The 17,125-nt window shown below is 53.5% G+C and overlaps 1 protein-coding gene across 1 annotated transcript in view; it reads right to left on the reverse strand.

Annotated features, from left to right (window-relative positions):
- Positions 1-17,125, reverse strand: part of tnni3k (TNNI3 interacting kinase) — a 210,991-nt gene that overhangs the window by 179,026 nt on the left and 14,840 nt on the right. The window contains 2 exon segments of the mRNA XM_072510295.1: positions 3,267-3,377; positions 10,152-10,249. Coding sequence (XP_072366396.1) covers positions 3,267-3,377; positions 10,152-10,249 — 209 coding nt within the window.

A 17,125-nucleotide genomic window follows, 5' to 3' on the forward strand; every position in this document is an offset into this window, starting at 1 on the left:
TCTTGTCCATTTTTTCGATCCGTACTAAAACACTGGCAATTCTCAGTCTGCTCCTTGCAAGTTAAACATACAATTAATTTCGTTAGCAAATCCTCAGCATCCTTCTGTGGCCGTGCTGCATTATTAATCTCTGTTCGGCTACAATGATCCTGAAGGTCAGCGCATAAACCTTTTTTCTTCGGGCTTGGACGAGGCGATTTCTTTGGCTTGTCTTCAGTTGGGCTTGAACAGTCTTCAGCGCTGTGCCCTTTATTGTAGCATGAGAGACCGTCATGGTCATGCTGCTGTGTAGTGGAGCATGGTAGGCTGTTATAGCCTTCTTGCTGTTCACGGGAGCATGGCAGACTTGCATCGTCTGCCGCTGGTTGGTCAGGAGAGGTTGCTAGACCCTCATGGTCTTGTTCCTGCAAGGACTGCGCTCTGGAGTCTTGCGTTCCTTCCATCGTGGAGTCCGTCCACGAGCTCTCTGTGGAGGCTTGTGACACTGGAGTCACTTCTTGTCCGTGCAAGGACTGCGCTCTGGAGTCTTGCGTTGCTTCTATCGTGGAGGCTGTCCACGAGCTCTCTGTGGAGACTTGTGACACTGGAGTCACTTCTTGTTCGTGCAAGGACTGCGCTCTGGAGTCTTGCGTTACTTCTATCGTGGAGGCTGTCCACGAGCTTGCTGTGGAAGCTTGTGACACTGGAGTCACTTCTGGTTCATGCGAGGACTGCACTCTGGAGTCTTGCATGTCTTCTTTCATAGAGTCGGGAACGTTGAGCGGGACGTGGACCACGCTCTGTGTGGCAGCAGGGCACTCTCCGTGTGCTTGCACCGCTCCCTGTCTGGTAATGTCAGGCTGCAGCATCATCCGGTACTGATAAGTTGGAACGTCATATCTGCTGGGTTGAAGATCCTCAAATCCGAAAAATGAATCCGCATCTGCGTCGGATTCAATGTGGGGGCCGCCAATGTGCAACACAAAAGGTTCGTCCGAGTCATAGTCATATAGGACCACGGAGCTATCATTGGGCTCGCGAGGTCCGGAAACACTGTAAAAATCGTCATCGAAGTATTCAAGGTCGGAATCATCGGCTTGTGCGTAGGTAACTGCTTGTCGGAGGGTTCTTCGGAGGTAAAATTCATCTCCTGGGTCAATTTGCGGCACTGCGCTGTCATTCCAGGTGAGGGAAGGTTGTTTTACAGCTTTAACAGATTTTTGTTTTTTTGATTTGGGACGTTTCCCTTTTAAATTGGATTTGGGACGTTTCCCCTTTAAATTGATCCAGTCTTGGGCCTCTGACATCCTGACGCTCGGTATGTAGCACGTAGGAAGCGACTGCGCATGCTCAGATCGCTGTTCCTTTACCGATGGCTGTTTTCTTGACTGCGCATGCGCAGCATCTCGCGCATGCGCAAACGAAACTTCCGGTTCTGCGCACTTCTCGCGCAACTGTGCTAGCGTTATACCTTTAGCAAGATGGCCGCCGACCTCGACCCAGCCCTCTCTCAGGCCCGGGATTTCGGCCTCTGGGAATTCGGGCTCCGGGATCCCAGCCACGAGGTGAGTACTGCAGCTTTTCTTACCTTTACTTGCCAATTGGATTGCGTTTTCTTCACAGTACTTGGAGAATTTGTCCAGGACTGCCTGGTAATCGTACCTTTGCTGCCTCCTGAAGAACCTGAACCTTGTGAATATTTCTCTTGCCCTTGCACCGGCGATGGTGAGGAGAAATTCAATTTTTTCCCTATCATCCAGGTCTTGGAGTTCAGCTGCCGCCAGGAACAACTCGAACATTTGCCGGAATCGCCGCCAGTTTTCGCGGAGGTCGCCGTGGCACTGGAGCGGCTGCGGAACCGGGAGCTCTATCATTTTGCCTGGGCACTGCTGGTTGTCTCTGTACACTGAGGTATGCCGGCAGGTATCGATCCACTCCTGTACCATGTGGTGTTGGGTGCTCTGGTGCACAGATGAGCCAACACAGTTGTATGTGGTACAACTCTATTTTATTAGAACTCTTATAATACAGTTCGTTCTGGATACTCTGCACGTGCTGTCTCCCTGAGTGTGTCGTGTAGTAGGTCTGTCCTGGTCCTCCTCTGCAGCTAATACTGACCACCGGGGGTCGTGTCTGTGCTTTTATATCTTTCTGTCATTGGTTGTGGTGTTGTGTGTTCTGATTTGTCTGTTGGTGTGTCTATCATGATGTGTGTGTTTGAATATCATGACAGAGAGAATGTGAGAGAGAGAGAAAGAGACAGAGGGAGAGAGAGAGAGACACACAGAGGGGTTTAGGGAGAGAATTCTAAACCTTAGGGCCCTGGCAGCTGAAGAGTGGGCTTACATTAACTCTGCAGTGAAGTTACTGTGGAAAACCACTAGTCGCCACATTCCGGCACCTGTTTGGGTACACAGAGGGAGAATTCAGACTGCCCAATTCACCTAATTTCAGTGAAATTCACGGGTGAGATTCTCCCCTACCCGGCGGGGCGGGCCGTACCGGCGGTGAGGAGTGGAGTGATCCACGCCGGCGTCGGGCCGCCCGGAACGCGCTGAATCCTCCACACCTTCAGGAGCTAGGCCGGCGCCGGTGGGGTTGGCGCATGCGCGGGAGCGCCAGCGTGGGGGGTCCATCTCCGCGCCGGTCATGGCGGAGGTCCACAGCAGCCGGTGCGGAGGGAAAGAGTGCCCCCGCGGCACAGGCCCGCCCGCGGATCGGTGGGCCCCGATCGTGGGCCAGACCACCGTGGGGGCACCTCCCGGGGCCAGAGTCCCCCGCCCCCGAGGACCCCGGAGGCCGCCCGCAGAGCCAGGTCCCGCCGGTTAGTACCAGGTCTAATTTACGCCGGCGGGACAGGCCGAGAACGGGCGGCCACTCGGCCCATCGCGGGCTGGAGAACCGCCGGGTGGGGGGGCCGCTACCGGCGGCCGTCGACAGGCGCGATTCCCACCCCCGCCAAAGCCCCGGCGCCGGAGAATTCAGCAGCCGGAGGGGGCGGGATTCACGCCGGCCCCCCCCCGGCGATTCTCCAGCCCGGCGGGGGGGTCGGAGAATCCCGCCCCTACATCTTTCAGGACTTGTGGGAGGAAACCGGAGCACCCGGAGGAAACCCGCGCACACACGGGGAGAACGTGCAGACTCCGCACAGACAGTGACCCAAGCCGGAATCGAACCTGGGACCCTGGAGCAGTGAAGCAATTGTGCTAACCACTGCTGCCGTGCTGCCCATTAAAGGTGCTATTTAAACACAAGTTACTATTGTTGCTTTGAGAATGATTCCTTACCTCATTGTTTGCAGCAATTGTGGCAATATGAAGAGATGTGAGGGCTCCATAGCCGACCTGCTGAATATCAGCCCCTCCATGGAGCAATGCTGTGACCAGCTCTGCGCTGTCCTGCAGATCAACAAACTATTTGTTTATTTTCACCTTGTCAGACTCTAAAATAAGGGGCCATGTATAGGTTTTGATTTGATTTGATTTATTATTGTCACATGTGTTACAGTGAAAAGTATTGTTTCTTGCATGCTGTACACACAATGCAAACCGTGCATAGGGAAGGAAGGAGAGACTGCAGAATATAATGTTAGTTATAGCAAGGTGTAGAGAAAAGATCAACTTAATGGAGTTATGGAGTCTCTAAGGAGTGACATTACTTTTGCAGAGACATGTGCAACCTTCCCTCCTCTACGTTACAACAGAACTGTCGTGTTGGGTGTTCCGATGCACAAATGATCCAACACGGCTGTAGATGGTGCAACTCTGTTTTATTGTCTCAACAACGGTAACAACTAACTACTGGCTTGGGTACGTGCTTCACCAGCTAGCCTGTGGACCCAGCCCTATCACTATCTTAGTGAGGCACTCAGCACATGGTCTATGTCTGAGTGGCACGCTGTGAGCTCTGTGCTCTGAGCTGTCTCCTGGTAGAATGAGCGGGAACAGTGGTGTTCACTGTTTTATAGTGCGTGTGCTCTCACTGGTGATTGGCTGCGATGTTGTGTGTGTGTGTTGGTTGGTCCAACTACCTGTCCATCAGTGTGTATGTGATTGCACCATGATATGCTGATGTGGATATCATGACAAGAACCACAACACCACTCTGCATTGATCAGTCAAAACCTCTTATGATAAAACCAAAAGCTCAAGGAGGTGTTTTTGAAGCCACAGGAACTGACTGCATTTCTGTCACTCCAAACTCCTCCATTCAGCCACACAATCAGTCTACTTTCATTTAGCAATGTTACAGGGCAGAAGGAGTCTGGAGCCGCTGACTATTCAGCAACTCATCTAGTTTCATTCCTTTACTTTCAGCCCGTAACCCAGTACGCTCATCCTTTTTATTCAGAATGCTGCAGTTTCCAAAGTTTAATTCTGTGATCTGATTGAAGATTGTTAAAGAGCATCTTACATATATCCATTTATTAAACTGCAGCAATCTATCTCCCACACACAGCTAATGTTTCTCCACTAATATCGACCTCAAGTAATTTGACGAACTTTGTGTCAGACACGGCACTCCTCTTCACGAAAACATCAAGGCTTTAAGTCCCAGTCCAGAGATATGAAGATACGATCCAGTCTGACACTAGGTGCAGGGCTAAGGGAGTGCTGCACTGTCAAGGGACAGTACTGAGGGAGTGCTGCACTGTCAGAGGGTCAGTACTGAGGGAGTGCTGCACTGTCAGAGGGTCAGTACTGAGGGAGTGCTGCACTGTCAGAGGGTCAGTACTGAGGGAGTGCTGCACTGTCAGAGGGTCAGTACTGAGGGAGTGCTGCACTGTCAGAGGGTCAGTACTGAGGGAGTGCTGCACTGTCAGAGGGTCAGTACTGAGGGAGTGCTGCACTGTCAGAGGGTCAGTACTGAGGGAGTGCTGCACTGTCAGAGGGTCAGTACTGAGGGAGTGCTGCACTGTCAGAGGGTCAGTACTGAGGGAGTGCTGCACTGTCAGAGGGTCAGTACTGAGGGAGTGCTGCACTGTCAGAGGGTCAGTACTGAGGGAGTGCTGCACTGTCAGAGGGTCAGTACTGAGGGAGTGCTGCACTGTCAGAGGGTCAGTACTGAGGGAGTGCTGCACTGTCAGAGGGTCAGTACTGAGGGAGTGCTGCACTGTCAGAGGGTCAGTACTGAGGAGGTGCTGCACTGTCAGAGGGTCAGTACTGAGGGAGTGATGCACTGTCAGAGGGTCAGTACTGAGGGAGTGCTGCACTGTCAGAGGGTCAGCACTGAGGGAGTGCCGCACTGTCAGAGGGTCAGTACTGAGGGAATGCTGCACTGTCAGAGGGTCAGTACTGAGGGACTGCTGCAATGTCAGAGGGTCAGTACTGAGGCAGTGCTGCACTGTCAGAGGGTCAGTACTGAGAGAGTGCTCACTGTCAGAGGTTCAGTACTGAGGGAGTGCTGCACTGTCAGAGGGTCAGTACTGACGGAGTGCTGCACTGTCAGAGGGTCAGTACTGAGAGAGTGCTGACTGTTAGAGGGTCAGTACTGAGGGAGTGCTGAACTGTCATGGGGTCAGTACCGAGGGAGTGCTGCACTGTCAGAGGGTCAGTACTGAGGGAGTGCTGCAGTGTCAGAGGGTCAGTACTGAGGGAGTGCTGCACTGTCAGAGGATCAGTACTGAGGGAGTGCTGCACTGTCAAAGGGTAAGAACTGAGGGAGTGCTGCACTGTAAGGGGGTCAGTACTGAGGGACTGCTGCACTGTCAGAGGGTCAGTACTGTGGGAGTGCTGCACTGTCAGAGGATCAGTACTGAGGGAGTGCTGCACTGTCAGAGAGTCAGTACTGAGGGAGTGCTGCACTGTCAGAGGATCAGTACTGAGGGAGTGCTGCACTGTCAGAGAGTGTGCTGAGGGAGCGCTGCACTGTCAGAGGGTCAGTACTGAGGGAGTGCTGCACTGTCAGAGGGTCAGTACTGAGGGAGTGCTGCAGTGTCAGAGGGTCAGTACTGAGGGAGTGCTGCACTATCAGAGGGTCAGTACTGTGGGAGTGCTGCACTGTCAGAGGGTCAGTACTGAGGGAGTGTTGCACTGTCAGAGGGTCAGTACCGAGGGAGTGCTGCACTGTCAGAGGGTCAGTACTGAGGGAGTGCTACACTGTCAGAGGGTCAGTACTGAGGGAGTGCTGCTGTGTCAGAGGGTCAGTACTGAGGGAGTGCTGCACTGTCAGAGGATCAGTACTGAGGGAGTGCTACACGGTCAGAGGGTCAGTACTGAGGGAGTGCTGCACTGTAAGGGGATCAGTACTGAGGGACTGCTGCACTGTCAGAGGGTCAGTACTGTGGGAGTGCTGCACTGTCAGAGCGTCAGTACTGAGGGAGTGCTGCACTGTCAGAGAGTCAGTACTGAGGGAGTGCTGCACAGTCAGAGGGTCATTACTGAGGGAGTGTCGCACTGTCAGAGGGTCAGTACTGAGGGAGCGCTGCACTGTCAGAGGGTCAGTACTGAGGGAGTGCTGCACTATCAGAGGGTCAGTGCTGAGAGAGTGCTGACTGTCAGAGAGTCAGTACTGAGGGAGCGCTGCACTGTCAGAGGTTCAGTACTGAGGGAGTGCTGCACTGTCAGAGGGTCAGTACTGAGAGAGTGCTGACTGTCAGAGGGTCAGTACTTAGGGAGTGCTGAACTGTCATGGGGTCAGTACCGAGGGAGTGCTGCACTGTCAGAGGGTCAGTACTGAGGGAGTGCTGCAGTGTCAGAGGGTCAGTACTGAGGGAGTGCTGCACTGTCAGAGGGTCAGTACTGAGGGAGTGTTGCACTGTCAGAGGGTCAGTACCGAGGGAGTGCTGCACTGTCAGAGGGTCAGTACTGAGGGAGTGCTGCACTGTCAAAGGGTCAGTACTGAGGGAGTGCTGCAGTGTCAGAGGGTCAGTACTGAGGGAGTGCTGCACTGTCAGAGGGTCAGTACTGTGGGAGTGCTGCACTGTCAGAGGGTCAGTACTGAGGGAGTGTTGCACTGTCAGAGGGTCAGTACCGAGGGAGTGCTGCACTGTGAGAGGGTCAGTACTGAGGGAGTGCTGCACTGTCAGAGGGTCAGTACTGAGGGAGTGCTGCACTGTCAGAGGGTCAGTACTGAGGGAGTGCTGCACTGTCAGAGGATCAGTGCTGAGGGAGTGCTACACGGTCAGAGGGTCAGTACTGAGGGAGTGCTGCACTGTAAGGGGGTCAGTACTGAGGGACTGCTGCACTGTCAGAGGGTCAGTACTGTGGGAGTGCTGCACTGTCAGAGAGTCAGTTCTGAGGGAGTGCTGCACTGTCAGAGGGTCAGTACTGAGGGAGTGCTGCACTGTCAGAGGGTCAGTCCTGAGGGAGTGCTGCACTGTCAGAGGGTCAGTACTGAGGGTGTGCTGCAGTGTCAGAGGGTCAGTACTGAGGGAGTGCTGCACTGTCAGAGGGTCAGTACTGAGGGAGTGCTGCACTGTCAGAGAGTCAGTACTGAGGGAGTGCTGCACTGTCAGAGGGTCTCTACTGAGGGAGTGCCGCACTGTCAGAGGATCAGTACTGAGAGAGTGCTGACTGTCAGAGGGTCAGTACTGAGGGTGTGCTGAACTGTCAGAGGGTCAGTACTGAGGGAGTGCTGCACTGTCAGAGGATCAGTACTGAGGGAGTGCTTCACTGTCAGAGGGTCAGTACTGAGGGAGTGCAGCACTGTCAGAGGGTCAGTACTGAGGGAGTGCTGCACTGTCAGAGGGTCAGTACTGTGGGAGTGCTGCACTGTCAGAGAGTCAGTTCTGAGGGAGTGCTGCACTGTCAGAGGGTCAGTACTGAGGGAGTGCTGCACTGTCAGAGGGTCAGTCCTGAGGGAGTGCTGCACTGTCAGAGGGTCAGTACTGAGGGTGTGCTGCAGTGTCAGAGGGTCAGTACTGAGGGAGTGCTGCACTGTCAGAGGGTCAGTACTGAGGGAGTGCTGCACTGTCAGAGAGTCAGTACTGAGGGAGTGCTGAACTGTCAGAGGGTCTCTACTGAGGGAGTGCCGCACTGTCAGAGGATCAGTACTGAGAGAGTGCTGACTGTCAGAGGGTCAGTACTGAGGGTGTGCTGAACTGTCAGAGGGTCAGTACTGAGGGAGTGCTGCACTGTCAGAGGGTCGCTACTGAGAGAATGCGAGTCTATTCAGTGTCTCCACATAGCGAACACCCTCCAGACCAGGCAACATCCTGGTAAACCTCCTCTGCACCCTCTCCAAAGCCTCCACATCCTTCTGGTAGTGTGGCAACCAGAATTGTGAGCAATATTCTAAGTGCGGCCTTACCAAGGTTCTATACAACTGCAGCATGACTTGCCAGTTTTTATACTCGATGCCCTGTCCAATGAAGGCAAGCATTCCGTCTGCTTTCTTGACTACCTTGTCCACTTGTGTTGCCACCTTCAAAGATCTGTGGACCTGCACACCCAGATCTCTCTGACTTTCTAAATTCCTAAGAGTTTTGCCATTTACGGTATATTTCCCCTCGATGTTACACCTACCGAAATGAAATGCCCTGGTAGCCACAGTATTAATGTGGCTGGGTCCAGTTCAGTTTCTGATCAATGGTAACCCCCAGGATGTTGATTGAGGGGGGTTTAGCGACAGTAATGCCAGTGAATGTTTAGGGGCTGGTTTAGCACACTGGGCTAAATAGCTGGCTTTGAAAGCAGACCAAGGCAGGCCAGCAGCACGGTTCAATTCCCGTACCAGCCTCCCCGAACAGGCGGGGGAATGTGGCAACTAGGGGCTTTTCACAGTAACTTCATTGAAGCCAACTTGTGACAATAAGCGATTTTCATTTCATTTCATTTCAAATATCAAGGGCTGATGGTTAAATCCTCTCTCAGAATCATAAAGTCAGAATTCTCTCAGAATCATACAGAAACAGGCCCTTCGGCCTACCATGTCGATGCTGACCATCAAATACCAATCTATACTAATCCCATTTACCAGCACTTTGTCCATATCCTGCTCTGCTTTGGCGATTTAAGTGCCCGTCCAGATGTTTCTTGAGTATTGTGAGAGTTCCTGCCTCCATCACCCCCTCAGGCAGCACGTTCCATATTCCCACCGCCCTCTGGGTCAAAACATGTTTGCTCAGACCCTCTCTTGTATGAGAGGGTCATTGCCGGCCCTTGTGTGAACAAATATTACTCGTCAGCCCCGAGCCTGGATATTGTCCGGGTCTTGCTGCATTTGGACAGGGACTGCTTCATTATCTGAGGAGTCGCGAACTCTGCTGAACATTGTGCAGTCATCGGTGAATATTGCCACTTCTGACCTTAATTCGGGTGGAAGGTCGTGAACGAATCAGCTGAAACCTGGGACACTACCTGAGGAACTCCTGCAATGATGTTCTGGAACAGAGGTGATTTAAAAAAGAAATGTAAATAAATTTAAAGTGCCCAATTCCTATTGTTTCCAATTACGGGGCAGTTTAGCGTGGCCAATCTACCTACCCTGCACACCTTTGGGTTGTGGGGTGAGACCCACACAGACTCGGGGAGAATGTACAAACTCCACACGGACAGTGACCCTGGGCCAGGATCGAACCCGGGTCCTCAGTGCCGTGAGGCAGCAGTGCTAACCACTGAGCCACCGTGCTGCCCAGGGGGGCTGAGATGATTGACCTCCAACAACCACAACCATCTTCCTTTGTGCCGGGTGTAGCTCCAACCAGCGAAAGATTTACCCCCTGATCCCCATTGGCTCCAGTTTTGTTCAGCCTCCCTGATGCCACACTTGGTCAAACGCTGCCTCGATGTCGAGGGCAGTCACTCATACCTCACCTGGAACTCTCTCGCTCCCAAAAGGCTGGGGATCAATTAAAAATGTCAAACCTGAGTTTGGGAGATTTCTGCCCAGTTAGGAGATTATGGGTTGGAGTGCCAAGGCAAGTAGATAAAGCAAAGATACAGATCAGTCATAATCTAATCAAATTCCCGTAGCGGCCTCCCCGAACAGGCGCAGGAATGTGGCGACTAGGGGCTTTTCTCAGTAACTTAATTGAAGCCTACTTGTGACAATAGGCAATTATTATTATCATTGTTATTATTAAATTGTGGAACTTGTTCGAGGGGCTGAATGGCCTCCTTCTCCTCACATGTTGCATATTGTACATGTCACAAACATAGAGAGTCGGATGTAAATCTCAATGGTTGAAGCTGTCGGATATTCCTCCAGTTAGTCTGTTTCCATGCACTCACCTTAAAGGCAGCCAGATGCAGAGCTGTGAATCCATTCCTGGTCAGCCTGGATGGGCGAAGGCCTTTCAGCATCAGGGTCCTGACATGGACCTTCGTACCTTTTAAGGAACAATAGTTTGTGTTGAAATACTCAGTCCGGTGGCTATGCTGCTGAGCCTGGAGCGCAGAGGGTTTGACTAATCACACAGAGTGATGAGTTCAAAGGTTTGGGGCGCGATCTAAGGGCCGCATCGCGCCCGATCGGGATGTGACGCGGCCGGTAAGTCTGGAGAGCGCCCTCTCGCGAGATTTACCCGGCTCATTATGCCTCGCGAGATCTGATGGGGTCTTGCAATGCGCCGCTAGCTGGATCCTGCCCACCATGGGCGGCGGCTAAATTTGCATACTCAAGTGAGCAGTTAGGCAGAAAATTGGACGAAGTGGGGCCTTGGTGGGGCCTTCCTTACCGAGGCCCACAAATGAAGCAGAGTCCCATTCAACCGCGTGGTCGGTCTTGGCGCTGCCTGCGCCCGGAATCACCTGGCTAAACATGCCCAGCACAGCACTAAACCATGCCCTCTAAATGCAACATGAAATTAAATAAGTCTAGAATGAAACGCTAATCTAAGAAAGTTTGAAGCTATTGAATCGTCATCTGGATCATTGTGAGGGAAATCTTCCACCTTTACCCGCTCTGGCCTACACGTGACTCCAGACCCACAGAAATGTTGTTTGCTCATAACTGCCCCTCTGTAACGGCCGAGCGAGACGCACAATTGCTGCCAAAAATAAGTCACTGCACAGATGCCAAGAGTTCAAATAGGAAGCACACCTAAATCCCACGTGGGAAACGGGTGATGGGCAGTAAGTGTGAGGCTTTGGCAGCAACACCCACATCCTGAGAATTAATAAATAAGAAAAATCATCTTGCATTGGGGGAAGGAATGGAATGTAAAAGTCAATGGAAGCAACCTAGTGATGCGACCATCAATTCACTCGAGACAAGAGTAAAAGTAAACCGTGGCTTTAACCAACTTAGAACAGTGCCTGCCTGCGACTGATCCAATACTGAGACCCGCCTCCAGGTCGACTGCTCTTTATACCTCCCTTCAAGGGGAGGAGCCATGGGCGGAGCCCATACAGGCCCCAACATGTTCCCCTGTGGATAATGCTATACAATGGCCCATAGGAGAAGCCCACAAGGGCAACAGCATAGCACAGATACAAATACAAGGGCAACAGCACAGATACAAATACAATGGTGGATTATTGGTATAATACATTCACCACATTCACCCCCTGTTAAAAAAATTAAGTCCGGCAGGGGTGACGGGTTCATAAGTTCAGCCGGTGCGCCGTGATCGCCGAAGCTCTGGCATTGTTGCTGGCCCGGGTGTTAAACTTGTCCCTGCTGGCATCGGTAGTGAGGGCACCGGTGCGGGTACAGACGTGGACTCCGGGAGCGTCTCTTCTGGAGCGTCTCTTCATTCCTGTTGGTCGGTGAACGGGCGATAGCGGGCGGGAGGTAGCGCGGGAGCCAGGTAGGGGCGGGTAAGCTGGTTCATGGTAGGTTGGGTGGGATATGGTGGAGGGGCGGCGGTGGTGATGGTGGTGGAACCGGCGGGCACCAGGTCTCGGAGGAAGACCGTATCCTGTCGGCCATCGGGGTGTTTGATATAAGCGTACTGGGGGCTGGAGTGTAGGAGCTGGATCCTCTCTACCAGAGGATCGGACTTATGGGGCGTCATTCTCCGCCGGCGGGAGTCTCCGTCTTGCCGGCGCCCGGGGGTTTCCCGACGGCGTGGGGCTGCCCCACAATGGGAAACCCCATTGACCGGCCAGTGTTACGGAGACTCCCGCCGGCCGGGGCAGAAATGGGGCGGGGCGGGTAGGAGAATTTCGCCCATGGTTCCTGACGTGTTTTCTGAGTAGGACGGGCCCCGGTGTCTTCAGCCAGGGCGGAGGCGAGGCCCCTGAGGTGGATCTCCTTGGGAAAACAAATAGGCGGTCATGAGGGGTCTCGGTTGTGGCCGTGCAAAGTGGGGACCTAATAGAGTGGAGCGCCTCGGGGATGACCTCCTGCCAGTGAGAAACTGGGGGATTCCTGGACTGCGGGGCCAGGAGGACGGTCTTCCAGACCGTCGCATTCCCCCTCTCCACCTGCCCGTTTCCCCTGGGGTTATAACTGGTAGTCCTGCTCGAGGCGATGCCCTTACTGAGCAGGTACTGACGCAGTTCGTCGCTCATGAACGACGAGCCCCGGTCACTGTGGACGTAATTGGGGGAACCAAACAGGATGACAACACTATGTAGGGCTTTAATGATGGTGGACGTGGTCATGTCGGGGTAAGGGATTGCAAAGGGGAAGCGGGAGAACTCATCGATAATATTGAGGAAATATGTATTGCAGTTATTGGAGGGGAGGGGCCCTTTGAAATCGATACTGAGACGCTCAAAGGGCCGGGATGCCTTTACCAGGTGGGCCTTATCCGGTCGATAGAAGTGCGGTTTACACTCCGCACAGATTGGGCAGTCCCTGGTCATGGCTCTGACCTCCTCAGTGGAGTAGGGCAAGTTGCTGGCCTTGATATAGTGGATAAGCCGGGTGACCCCCGGGTGGCAGAGGTCATCGTGGATAGCCCGTAGTCGGTCATCTTGCGCGCTGGCGCATGTGCCGCGGGACAGGGCATCTGGCGGCTCTTTGAGCTTCCCAGGGCAATATACTATATCGTAATTATAGGTGGAGAGTTTGATCCTCCACCTCAAGATCTTATCGTTCTTGATCTTGCCCCGCTGCGTATTATCGAACATGAAGGCTATGGATCGTTGGTCGGTGACGAAGGTAAACCTCCTACCAGCGAGGTAGTGCCTCCAGTGCCGCACGGCTTCCACAATGGCTTGGGCTTCCTTCTCGACTGAGGAGTGCCGAATTTCAGAGGTGGTGAGGGTGCGCGAAAAAAACGCTACCGGTCTGCCTGCTTGGTTGAGAGTGGCGGCGAGAGCAACCTCTGAGACGTCGCTCTCCACCTGGAAGGGGACGGACTCATCCACCGTGCGCATCGCGGCTTTGGCAATGTCCACTTTGATGCAGCGGAAGGCCTGGCGGGCCTCGGCCGCCAGTGGGAAGATGGTGGCCTTGATTAGTGGGCGGGCTTTGTCCGCATAGTTGGGGACCCACTGGGCGTAATATGAAAAGAACCCGAGGCACCTTTTCAGGGCCTTGGGGCAGTGGGGAGGGGGAGCTGCGGTAGGGGTCGGGTCCTAGAACCCCGTTTTCCACGACGTAGCCGAGGATGGCTAGTCTGGTTGTGCGGAAAACGCATTTCTCCTTGTTGTAGGTGAGGTTTAGGGTTTTGGCGGTTTGGAGAAATCTGTGGAGGTTGGCGTCGTGGTCCTGCTGATCATGGCCGTAGATGGTGACATTGTCCAAGTACGGAAATGTGACCCGCAGCCCGTACTGGTCCACCATTCGGTCCATCGCTCGTTGGAACACCGAAACCCCGTTCGTGACGCAAAAGGGGACCGGGAGGAAGTGGAAAAGGCGGCCGTCTGCCTCAAAAGCCGTGTAGTGGCGTTCCTCCGGGCGGATTGGGAGCTCGTGGTATGCAGACTTCAGATCTACCGTGGAGAACACCCGGCAGTGTGCGATCTGATTTACCATGTCTGCAATCCGGGGAAGGGGGTTTATGGTTTGGCTGTAATCTACAACCATCCGTAACTTTTCCCCGGTCTTGACGACCACCACCTGAGCTCTCCAGAGGTTACTGCTGGCCTCGATGATTCCCTCCCGCAAGAGTCACTGGACCTCGGACCTAATAAAAGTCCTGTCCTGTATGCTATACTGCCTGCTTCTGGTAGCGACTGGTTTGCAGTCAGCGGTGAGGTTTGAGAAGAGTGGGGGAGGATCTACTTTTAGGGTCGCGAGGCTGCATATGGTGAGTGGGGGCAGGGGCCCCTGAACTTCAGGGTTAGACTCCTGAGGTTGCATTGGAAATCTAGTCCCAATAGGAGAGGAGCGCAGAGGTCTGGGAGCACATGTAATTTAAAATTGGCGTACTTGGCGCCCTGTATTGCTCGGGTTGCGGTAGTGCACCCTCGGATTTGCACCGAGTGTGACCCAGAGGCGAGGGAGATGGTTTGGTGCGCCGGGAAAATTGTGAGCGAGCAGCATCTTACCATGTCCGGGTGAATGAAGCTCTCCGTGCTCCCGGAGTCGAACAGGCAAGGCGTCTTGTGCCCATTTACCCGGACGGTCATCATAGAGCTCCGGAGGTGCTTGGGTCGCGACTGGTCCAGGGTGACCGCGCTGAGTTGCGGGTAGCCGGCGTGGTCGGAGGAGCTGGGGCGGTTCCGCGATGGCTGCCCTTGTTGATCGTACGCATCGAGCGGCGTAGCAGATGGCGGCCAAGATGGCGGCACCCGTTGGTCGAGCGTGGCGAGCGGTGAGGAAGATGGTGTCCAAGATGGCAGCCCCCATGGATCGCACACGGCGGCCGTGTGGGGGAGGATGGCTAAGATGGCGGCCCCCGTGAGTCGCACGTGCTGTGAGGGCTGGAAGATGGCTGCCCCCACGGATAGCACGAGGCTGATGACACGCCTACAGGGGTCGGAGTCGGCAGACACGCTGCCACACTGCGGGGTCTGCGGGCCTGTGAGTCTGAGGATCGGGCCTGTGAGTTAGAGTTCTTGGACCTGGCCAGGCAAACTTTGGCGAGATGTCCTTTTCTCCCGTAGCTGCTGCAGTTCGCGTTGCGGGCCGGGCAGTGCTGCCGGGGGTGTTGGGACTGGCCGCAGAAATAGCAGGGTAACCCCCCATGGTGGGCGGGCGGCCGCGCGGCACAGGCCTGGGGTAGTCGCGTGGTCAGGGGTTCACGAGGGGATTGCATGGTCAGCCGGGAACGCGGTAAGGCTCTGGAACACTACTTCCAGAGAGGAGGCTAACTTTACCGTCTGATCCAGGTCCAGGGCCCCCTTTTCGAGTAGGCGCTGTCTCACGTAGTTGGATCGGACTCCCGCCACGTAGACGTCTCGGACGGCGAGGATCATATGTTGAGTGGCCGTAATGACCTGGTAGTAGCAGCTGCGTGCAAGGGCTTTGAGGTCGCGTAGGTAGTATTCTAGCGATTCCCCGGGGCGCTGGCGGCGAGTGGTGAGGATGTGTCGCACGTAGACCTCGTTCACGGCCCGTACATAGAGGCGTTCGAGCATCGCGAGGGCGTCTGCGTAGGAGGAGGCCCCGTCGAGTTGACCAGAGATTCGATGGCTCACCCGTGCGAGGAGGAGGCTCAGCTTCTGTTCGCGGTGACGGAAGGCGTGGAGGAGGCTGCGAGATAGGCCTTGAAGCAGCGGAGCCCGTGCAAAAAAATGTATTTCGCTTCCACGGTCTGCGGATCGAGTTCCAGTCGGTCAGGTTTGAGAGCCGATTCCATCGTTTCGTTTAAGTTGATTAAATTGATGCGACCATCAATTCACTCGAGACATGAGTAGAAGTAAACCGTGGCTTTAATCAACTTAGAACATAGAACATAGAACATTACAGCGCAGTACAGGCCCTTTGGCCCTCGATGTTGCGCCGACCTGTGAAACCACTCTAAAGCCCATCTACACTATTCGCTCATCATCCATATGTCTATCCAATGACCATTTGAATGCCCTTAGTGCTGGCGAGTCCACTACTGTTGCAGGCAGGGCATTCCACGCCCTTACTGCTCTCTGAGTAAAGAACCTACCTCTGACATCTGTCTTATTTCTATCTCCCCTCAATTTAAAGCTATGTCCCCTCATGCTAGACATCACCGTCCGAGGAAAAAGGCTCTCACTGTCCACCCTATCCAATCCTCTGATCATCTTGTATGCCTCAATTAAGTCACCTCTTAACCTTCTTCTCTCTAACGAAAACAGCCTCAAGTCCCTCAGCCTTTCCTCATCAGATCTTCCCTCCATACCAGGCAACGTTCTGGTAAATCTCCTCTGCACCCTTTCCAATGCTTCCACATCCATCCTATAATGTGGCGACCAGAATTGCACGCAATACTCCAAATGCGGCCGCACCAGAGTTTTGTACAGCTGCAACATGACCTCATGGCTCCCAAACTCAATCCCTCTACCAATAAAAGCTAACACACCGTACGCCTTCTTAACAACCCTTTCAACCTGGGTGGCAACTTTCAGGGATCTATGTACATGGACACCGAGATCTCTCTGCTCATCCACACTGTCAAGAATCTTACCATTAGCCCAGTACTCTGTCTTCCTGTTATTCCTTCCAAAATGAATCACCTCACACTTTTCAACATTAAACTCCATTTGCCACCTCTCAGCCCAGCGCTGCAGCTTATCTATGTCCCTCTGTAACTTGTAACATCCTTCCGCACTGTCCACAACTCCACCGACTTTTGTGTCATCTGCAAATTTACTCACCCATCCTTCTACGCCCTCCTCCTGGTCATTTATGAAAATAACAAACAGCAGTGGCCCCAAAACAGATCCTTGTGGTACACCACTAGTAACTGGACTCCAGTCTGAACATTTCCCATCAACCAGCACCCTTTGTCTTCTTCCAGCTAGCCAATTTCTGATCCAAACTGCTAAATCACCCTGAATCCCATGCCTCCGTATTTCCTGCAGTAGCCTACCGTGGGGAACCTTATCAAACGCGTTACTGAAATCCATATACACCACATCAACTGCTTTACCCTCATCCACCTGTTTGGTCACCTTCTCAAAGAACTCAATAAGGTTTGTGAGGCACGACCTACCCTTCACAAAACCGTGTTGACTATCTCTAATCAAATTATTTCTTTCCAGATGATTATACATCCTATCTCTTATAAACCTTTCCAAGATTTTGCCCACAACAGAAGTAAGGCTCACTGGTCTATAGTTGCCGGGGTTGTCTCTACTCCCCTTCTTGAACAAAGGGACAACATTTGCTATCCTCCAGTCTTCTGGCACTATTCCTGTAGACAAAGATGACTTAAAGATCAAAGCCAAAG

The sequence above is a fragment of the Scyliorhinus torazame genome, chromosome 7, assembly GCF_047496885.1.
Source record: "Scyliorhinus torazame isolate Kashiwa2021f chromosome 7, sScyTor2.1, whole genome shotgun sequence".
In the NCBI taxonomy this organism is placed as follows: domain Eukaryota; kingdom Metazoa; phylum Chordata; class Chondrichthyes; order Carcharhiniformes; family Scyliorhinidae; genus Scyliorhinus; species Scyliorhinus torazame.